Here is a 9,769-nt window from a genome sequence, read left to right as displayed (position 1 = left end):
TAGTCTCCACCAAGCCAGAATCAGTCCTAGATTATAAGGAGTACAGAAACGTCATTTCCATAAAGGAGCTCTCCTATGTACAAATACTCAAATTTAAGCAAATACATTCAAAGTACTTTTTTTTTAAATGCTTGTTATCTGAGCAGTGTGGGCTCTAAAGCAATGTGGTATCTGAATCAAACTCTGATAAAGTGTCAATGCTTGGAAAATATTAATGCTTGGAAAATATTTATGAAGAAATACAAAGATGGTGTCCTCAGCAGCAGGAAACCATGCTGATTGCTTTACGCTGTCACTCCACCAAATTAACTAGGTTGCTCTGAAAGGGTTTAGGGAGCCACAAGTTGCCCATGCTAAGCCATAGATTAATTAATTATGGTTTGTGGACTCCCTCCTAAATAGCTGGGTTTGTGCCTATTAGGCGTGATCTGTACATTTAAACATTTTGCCGAGAAAGTGTTCTAGAATGCTTGGACTATCTTCTGTTTTGTGATGGATTCTATAAAACTAGTTGTCCAGATTAAAATTAAACTACATGCTATGTTTCAACTAACGTATAAAAGTATAGAATGAAAGGGGCATCAATTCTGACTTTCTATCCATCCCACTTACTGCGTGCTATAATTCCATCACTAAGCTTGGTCTATAATATCATAGTAATAAAGTAGTATGGTGGGCTGTATCATTTTAGTTCTCTTGTGAGTGCTTTCCCTGATGGTGGAAGTTGTAGTCTCTGAATGTTTTGTTTTCCTTCTCCCTGTTTTTTTTCTGTTTGTGCTGTAAACCACTGTTACAAAATGTAAATCATTGTGAGTACTTTAACACAAAGACAGTATGTAAGTATGCTGCTAAATTTTACTGTGTTTTATGCTTACAGAATTGTCTGTACAGTATAGGGGGGTATTCACATTCTGCATTCTAGAGGCAACATACTCAATTCTCCCTTTACTGCTGTCCTTGCTGCTTCATTGTTCTGCTTGCATCGAAGAGTTCTTGCGGTCTGTTTAAGGCGAAAGAAAGGATAATTAGGCTGGTTCAAACTAAATCCCATTTTAACTATATCCCCTCTTAGTTTGGAAACTCAAATTTTAAAAAATGCACTAAAAATGCCAAGAGAAATACCTGTGTTCTTCTGAAAATGCTGCTAGCAAATTTTGGGCGGTAAAGGATTCCTTTAGTGGCAAAGCACTCCTTGGAGATATAAACAAAATTACTTCCATTATTTTTTTATGGGAGACTGTAGTTTATAATGAGCATAGAGCTGAGGATGGAGCTTAGTATGTAGACACTGCGGATTCTCTTTGTCGTGACCAATATTTTGAATTTCGTACAGGATAGGAATGTTCTGGTGTGTTAGCTCCCTGTGAGTTGAACATTTCTGCTTTAATATTCTGGGAAGGGGTAGGAGTAGGGGGAATCTGGCTGCTGGAAAGATTATTCTCACTTTAGAGATTTCATCAGATATTGTCCTTCAGGTTTTTGTTTTAGTGAATATTTTTGCAAGAAGTTTGCTTGTTGCATGGAGCGCTGAGAATCTGGGGAAATAGCTTATCTGATGGTGTAGTGACTGTGGGGGACCAGGACTAGCAAGACCTGTTTTCTTGTGTCTGTTTTTCTTCTGCTCACTGTAATTGTGGGTGATCTACAATACTCTACTTCAAAAGCTGAAAGGAAAATAAATGGGAGGGATTTACCATCTTCGCATCTTAGAAGGTATTGGGGGAAGATTAAAAGGAAGATATGCATTTACTCAGGCCCCTGTTACCTCTGTGGCAATAATTTGAATTACTAGTTCTGAAAAGGACGACAAAGCCAACCAGTGAGAAAGCGTAAAAGTTCTTTTAAAAAATCTGTGCCTCTAGGTTTTATTTCTGGATAGAAAACAGGACAACAGAGCAGCTGTTTATATGAATGAAGCTAGGGATGAATTTTTAGTACAGTACTTGATGAAGTCAACATAAGCCAAATTGGGTAGCTCAAAATTATGCGCTGAAAAAAATGTAATCCTAAAAATGCCATCATTGAGGTTTGTATTTCTAAGAGCATGTAAATGGCAATAACTTTTTTTAAAATAAGTGGATGCTGTTATTCCTCAGTTGTACTTTGGTATATCTGTTCCAGAAGTGGTATATGGTAGTGGCTTGAAGGAATCCATCAAATTATGGCAGGGTTATATAGTCTTATAGAAGTCTTATTGAAGGGTTATATAGACTTATATAGTCTTATAGAAGGACCATTCTGCATCCTCTGGCTTTCATGTATTTAGAGCCCTCACTTGAAAAGGTATTTCTTAATGACCCACTTTTATTGTGATACATTTGAAACTGATTTTTCTTAATGGGGGGAGAAATAACTCCACGTGGTCGTGAATGTAATAGAAGCTTCTTGGAATTAGTTGGTCTGAACTTAGATCTTTCTTGGACAGAATTTTAACCCCTATGTATTTGGTAGCTTTCTCAGTTGGCTACAGCCTATCTTTATTTTTGTCTGTATTTTCTGAATCAGAGTAGATTGTTTACTCCTGTAAATTATCCCAACACCTTTATTTCAAATAAGAGCAGGGCTTTCCTTAGGAAAGGAATTACTGAAGAAAATTTGTGATAAGGTGATCCAGATATAATTTTGGATTTGTTCTAAGTATCACTCAAAGGATAGCTCTTGTGTGTCAGAGGGAGAAATCCTTGCCGCACCAAAAGGACAGAGCTATTACGTTTAGGATTATCAAAGTACAAATTGCTTCTAAAGGTCATCAAGCTTTGAATTCCTTCTAATTCAACGAAACATCCAGAGAAGTATGTAATGTGCAACTATTACCTGCTTTATGGATGAGGTCCTGGGCTGTTGGCCACCTCAATTGAACAATATTTTTGTAAGCAACTATGTCATTCTGTCATATGATGAGAATGAACATGCCTTCTTGCTTGCAGCCCCAGGTAAACAAGTTGCTCCATGTTGTTGAAGAACAGGAGAACTTGCTGACAATTTCTTTTCAGTTGTGGCAGGAGAGGAGGATGTCAGGTAATTTCTGAAGCAGTTCCTGTTGCTCAGTTTATTTTAAATAGCATTTTAGTATCAAAACTGTTCATGCCCGTATGCATAAACCTGTCAGAATCCCCCCAGCAATAGCCCTCCATTACGCATATTTACTGTTTTGGTGCTTGACTGCCGTGTCAAGCCTCTCTCTGCAATCATGGAACCTTTGTAATTTTAAGTGGATCTACGCTGTGACTTTCTACTTATACAGTATAAGTATGTAAGATGGAAACGGTGGTGGTTGCATGGCTGTTCAAGCTCATTTTCCTTCTATGAAGATTATAGGAGAGAGTAGCTCTTTCCTGCAGATCCATGTTGTTTAGCAATAAGGGCCAGACAGTACCTAATGTGCAGGGGACATCTCATACCAACAGTTGGACAACCTGCAACTCTTGGCTCTTTGGTAGCATGGGGCCTGAGAGGAAGGCTTTGAGAAAGAGCTTAGATTAGGGTGTGGAGCTTATGGCCCTCCTACTATTGCTGAACTTGAACTAAGCATTCCTTTTAATTGGATGTGATGGTTGGGGCTGATGAGAGTTATACTTCAGTGGCAATGACAGCAAGAGTAAGCAACTTGCTGTCCTCCAAATGTTTTAGTCTTCCATTCCCACTGCTTATGCCAAGCACAGGTTGAGGATTGTTTACCTTTAGCTAAAGACCCACAAGTCAGCTTCCTGTCTTGCATGTTATTGGTGCCCAGGTTTTTAACTTGACAAAACAAGTGAGACACGTCCCTAGCCTCCAGTGTTTAGGACTAGAACTCATTAGAATAGTCAATATCAGTCCAAGGTGGGGAAGGCAATAGTCTGTGGCCCAGCAACACTTTCTAATTTTAATAGTCTGACGTTTTGTGGTATCAAAAGTTAGAACAGATGCCAGATTCCTTGCTCCAGTGGTTGCAAGCGGGGATACCTTCATCCTGCAAAACCCAGATGAATTCACAGCTGAGAGCTGTGGGAAGTATCAGAGCCTCTTGTTGCTGCACTTGTTTACCCTCTAGTGCTGCTGAGATACCCAAGGAAAGCTGATGACATACAGTTCCTTTTACAGAAGTAGCTTGGCTTCTTATTTTTTTCAAGAGAAGGATGAAAACTAATGTGCATCTCATCAAGTCTTTCTGCTGGAGAGGTGATGAGTTGGGGTGGTTTCCAACAGTTAAAGTGAGGAGAGATGTCATGGGAATTGTGGGACTATTCTCCATTGATTACTTCTAAAACTAACAGTCTGCTATAAAAATGTCAACAAAGACTCCAAGAGTTGAATGTGATTTGATGCCTACAGAGGTTCAGTTATGTTATGTGAGGAAGAAGCTGAAATGAATGGCACTGTTATGCTATTTTAAAATTAGATATGCAGGTTTGAAAGTTTCAGTGGGAAAAAAACTAGTTGCTTTTAAAACCTAATCATTTAAGGTCACGAGATGGATGTATCATTTTCGGTATATTGAAAACCTCTGTCCTTTTGACTAGCTAAGTTTGATTTTGACCAATTTATTTTGAATTTGTTTTTTAAAATACAGATTTCTTTTGAATCAAAGTGGTAAAATTAGTAATCCAAAAATTTAACTCCTTGGATGTACTAAAAATAATACAGGTAGTCCTCGACTTATGACCACAATTGGGACTAGAACTTCTGTTGCTAAGCGATGCGAACTTTAAGTTAGTCACACCTGATATTACGACCTTTTTTGCCACAATCATTAAGTGAATCGCCATAGTAGTTAAATCCAGATTCCCCCATTGACTGATCGTCAGAAGCCCCCTGGAAAGGGTTGCAAATGGTGATCATGTGACCCCCTGGGACTCTGCAACTGTTGTAAATGCATGCCGGTTGCCAAGCACCCGAATTTTGATCACGTGGCTGCAGGATGCTGTGATGGTCATAAGCATGAGTACCAGTCGTATGTCCCTTTTTCAGCACCATCGTAACTTTGGTTGTTAAATATCTCCAGAGTTGCAAATAGGCCCTTGGTTGGAACTCCTAGATGTGTAGCAAGATCAACAGAGTCTTCGGTGTGGATCCTAACTTAAAATGTAGATGTAATAACTGAGGTGGTAAGGGAGAATTTAGGTATAACTGATGCAAGCTGTAGACTAGAAGAATTCAATACTAGAGGGGAAAGCAACTACTGTACCATTAGAACTTTTCTTTACATCTTTTGGAAACTGATAAAAGAACCCACTTAGTGGAGTCTTCCATGAAGTCACATGTATTCTCATACCACTCATCAAAATTGGAGGGCTTTCCTCTTCTTTTATTCCTGATGCTCTATTTTGGCAACACAACTTCTCCAGATCACTTACACAACCAGGCTCCCTCTGGATGTATGGAACAGGCAGAGAAGCTGCAGATGAGCTGTTACTCCAGATGCCCATTATTCCCAGTTCCAATTCTTCCTCCAAATAAATACCTTGCAACTCTCGAAATTTGCAGTCATATAGTGGAGCTTAGATTCAGTTACTCTTCCAGTTCAATAGTTATAGCACAGTCAAGCAGCTATAGTTATGCGAAGTGGGGTGAATGGAATAAAGGTTATAAAATAGCTATGGTCTTTCATACTCTCTCTCTCCCTGTTGTAGGCCAGGAATTCCCAAAGTTTGGTATCATTTTCCTTTTTATTTCATACAAGAGCTGTATAAATGCTTAAATTGGATAAGGTTCATTCCCATTCATACACAGGTGAGTTTTTAAATACACAAGACTCTTCAGAATTTATGTGCTACAGCATTTAACAGCAGTGAAAGAATTGATCACTGACATGAGCTAGGATGATGCCTTGAATGGTCCCCCTTGACCACTTTCTGACCATGTCTTTGGCAAATATTTTTTGGATTTCCAAATTACAAGGAGCAAACTGAAACCATGAACTTGAAGAAAATGCCCAGCTGCCTTAAAGATAGCAAAATCTTGATTGCTCTTCATATAATCAAATTCTTCACTGTAGAAGCTTTTCACTCCTAAAATAGTTGTTTTTGAATCTTTCCTCATAATGATAGCTGTGCCCTTGGTTTTGGGAAACGTATAAGTGGCTGCCAACAAGTTCCAGAAAGTAACGTAGAGTTTTGCAAATGGTGGCTTGCAAAGTATGAGGCTGCTGGTTGTCGATTGCAGTCCAAGCTGGACCTGCTGACTACTGCTCATCAACAGGTGGGCTGTAAGCTGAGATTCTAATTTATGCTCAAAAGGGGGAGGCTGGAGGCCAAAGCATCTCAGTTACAAGATCTCATGGCAAAAAGTATGAGCTGAGTGCCCTCAAAATAGCCAGAGGGAAGCTATATAACAAGAAACTCTGCAGGAAATCATCAGTCCTCGGCAGATCTTCACCCACATGTAGTGCTGTCCAAGAAAAGTCCTGAAAGGAACTGAAAATCATCGCTGGGTTTCTCTTCACCTTTTCATTGCAAGCTTTTGGGAGGAGATACTCCTTTGGATCTCAAGACATTATCGAAGTTTGGTGCCTCAACATTTGTGGGGTAGCTGTGTGCCTCTTCTGCTCTCCAAGACTCTTCCTCATTTTCGTTGCCTCATCTGTCTGTTGGGCTTCCTTTGCCTTCTGTGACCATGAAATACTACTACCCAGGCTCACTCCCTAGGTACAGGCGGTACGCAAGAAACCTCAAGACTGTGCGTTTCCCCAATGATGTTGTTTTCCAGGACCACATTCGACAAGGTGACTTGGAGCAAGTGGGACGTTTCATCCGGGCCAGGAAAGTCTCCTTGGATACCATCTATCCCTCTGGTATGTAGGATAGGGAAGGCCCAGTTGGAGGGTGGCTGAGTAGGAAACCCTTTGATCCCAGGGGAAAATAGGGGTTGCAAATTAGGCTGTGTTTTCAGTGTAATTTAAGGAAACAACAGGGAGCTTCCTTCCTGTCTCTCAGCTGCCATACAATCCACATTATTTTGGTAGAATCATTAATTCAAGAGGGATATAAACCTAAAATTCTATAAGCATGTACAGTACTTTCTCCAACTTAGAGTTTAACACTTGCTTAATGTGCGCAGTATTTTGATTCAGCATAGGAAAAACACATTCAAAGATGGGCTCTTGGCAGGATGAGCAATAAAACATAGTATCTGCTTCTCAGAAATACTTTGGAGGCTTATGCCCAACTCTAAGGTTGATTTAGTGTCTCTTTGAGGCATTACCTCTGGTTATTATCAGGGCATGGAAAGCAATACAAGAAAAAAAATAGCAAGAGAGGGTTTGATAAGCATAGAAATGATGACAATTACAGCTTGTAGAATCCAAGCAGATTATGTTAGGGTGATCTTAATCTTAATGATGGGCATTGTTTAGTCTAATCTTCCTAGTTGGGTACATTTCAGGTTATGTTGGGACTGTAACTCCCAGAATTTCCCAGTAGGCTTTGGTCATGCTGGGAATGCCAAAGGCTGCAGCCCTAATTCATGCGGAAGGTGCCAAGTTGGAGAAAGCTGATTTAGGTCATTCTAGCCCAGCACTGTAGGAGACTATAGGAGTCCCACTGAGGATCATTATGCTGGCCTTCATTCACTCTTTTTATAAATCAGATAATTCCCAAAGAGGCTTACAAAACATACCCAAGGAATCTTGAGCTGAAATTCTCCTCCCTTTTTTCCCCAAGTGAACAGACTTAAAAACATCAATGGTTCTGTGTGGATGCATGTTACTAAGTAATTCTAGTTACCTTTCTTTACTTCAAGGATTTCTCTTGCACTGAGAAGAAAAACCTGATAGGGCCCCTCTCAATTTATGGTACCCCCATCTGAGGGCTTCACAGGCTAGAGTTTGATGTATCACTTTTTCCAATTAGGTATGGCTGCCCTCCATGAAGCTGTGCTTGCTGGGAACCTTGACTGTGTCAAGCTCTTGATAAAATATGGTGCTGACATCAATCAGAAAGATGATGATGGCTGGACACCTCTGCATATGGCCTGTAGCGACGGCTATGCTGACATTGCAAGGTCAGAAATGCTAGACTGTTTACTTCATTCTCTCTTGGCCAGCTGTGCCACTCTCTTGATAAGCAGGAATTGCTGACTGCATGGCCAAGGAAAACAAGAAGAGGAAAGCGATTACTGGATAGTGAGCTTTGAAGTGACAAGAAATAAGGGCCTGCTGGCTCATTCTGGGAGATGGATGAATCCTCTCTTATAAACAGTGCTAATCCTCAGACACCAGCAGTGCTGATAGTACATTGTTGGCAGATTAACTAACTCTGGTATTGCCGAAATGCCAAGCAAAAAAAATTAAATGGAATCTATATATTTAAAAGGTTGTCTTTATGGAAACAGAAAATCCTTCAAGTCTAAAGGCCACTTCGTAACATCTTAAAGTCCTCTATAACACCTTGAATATAATGTATAGGGGAAATTGGTACATATGAACTGAACAATGCACGTGGGTAAACCAATTTATTTGATTTGGGCTGCAACTTTGATTCTTCTGCTGCAGCAGAAATAGCTCTAGGCTTCTGTGTACCACTGTATTCTCCATGTGTGAATGGTATAAAGGGGTAAACTTGCCTTAAGGGAATTTGAGAACAGAGTTGATTGTAATGCAAATTCCTATTGCAATGATTAGAACTGACTAAAGGATATCTAAACCATATTATACAGTGAACTACTTGAATGAACTGAAGTTTTTTTTACAAATATAGGTTAAACCAGACCCTTTCACTCTCTGCTCTATTTCATGATTTTCTCTTTCTCTGATCCTCCAGGTACCTCATCTCTCTTGGGGCCCAGTGTGATGCCACCAATAATGAGGGAGAGAAGCCATCTGACCTTATTGACCCAGAATACAAGGATCTTGTGGAGCTCTTCAAAGCAGCCCGTGTAGACTAAGATTGTATCTCTTAACTCTTTTCCATGTGAAGTCCAATCTCCATGGCAGGCAGCAAAATCTGTTGCATGAAGGGAAAAAAACTAGCAAAGTTGCCCCTATGAACTTGGTAAGGGGGTGTAAAGTCTCCTAAAGGAGGCCGTACTATAGCTGCAATACATATATATGAGATTGACTATTTTGAGATTTCTCAGAGATATGCTTGGGATAGTCCGTCCAAAAAGAAATGGAACATTCTTTATTGTGGTCCATTGTCCAGTACAATAGGTGGTATATACTGGCTCTGATGGTGTGATTGTGTAGGCAGTTCACATATATGTTTGTGATCTGGATTGGACCGGACACCAATTTCTGTAATCATGCATCTTCCAATTCTCATTTTACAATTACTAATTTTGAACAGTGACCTCAGCAACATTCAAGTTATTTTCCTGAAGAATCCTTGCAAAATAATCATGAAAATATCTACCTTCAAACGGACATCTTTATGTACATATGGATTATTCTAAAACATAGTGTATAAAGTCCTATTTTTAATGTGTTGCCGATTCTAGATTTGCTTTTATACTGTATTTTTTATGTGATTCTGAAACAGCTTTTTATTTTTTCAATAAAGGAATTCTCAAATCCTGGGGGTTTTTTTCTTCCTTCTCTTCTCACATTGATAGCCAGGCTTCTGTTGAATCATTTGGGTTTTGCACCTTATGAAGCAATTGAACTCTTCTTTAATAGAATCAAAATGCATATGGAGAGAAGAGCATTCAGATCTGGAATAGGCCAATTAATTCCAGTGTCCAAAGAAACAGAATGTCTGAAAAGCAAAACAAAAAAATGGAAATGAAACTTCACCCAAGCTAGAATTATACGCATCCTACTATAGTTAAACCTCTGGAACTGCCTGTAATATCT

The 9,769-nt window shown here is 39.5% G+C and overlaps 1 protein-coding gene across 1 annotated transcript; it reads left to right on the top strand.

Moving 5' to 3' along the window:
• Nucleotides 1-54: 54 nt before the first annotated feature.
• PPP1R27 (protein phosphatase 1 regulatory subunit 27) lies at nt 55-9,526 on the top strand. The gene is made up of 3 exons (XM_088138426.1): nt 55-6,772; nt 7,830-7,980; nt 8,739-9,526. The coding sequence occupies exons 1-3, from the start codon at nt 6,595-6,597 to the stop codon at nt 8,860-8,862; spliced, it is 453 nt and encodes a 150-aa protein (XP_087994552.1). The 5' UTR covers nt 55-6,594; the 3' UTR covers nt 8,863-9,526.
• Nucleotides 9,527-9,769: the final 243 nt, after the last annotated feature.

This window comes from Python bivittatus, unplaced genomic scaffold (genome assembly GCF_059951505.1).
Source record: "Python bivittatus isolate LINGU-HERP-01145 unplaced genomic scaffold, Pbiv_v1 ctg000220_np1212, whole genome shotgun sequence".
Taxonomy (NCBI): domain Eukaryota; kingdom Metazoa; phylum Chordata; class Lepidosauria; order Squamata; family Pythonidae; genus Python; species Python bivittatus.
Note: the sequence above shows the minus strand (reverse complement) of the source record. Positions and strands in the feature narration are given on the sequence as shown.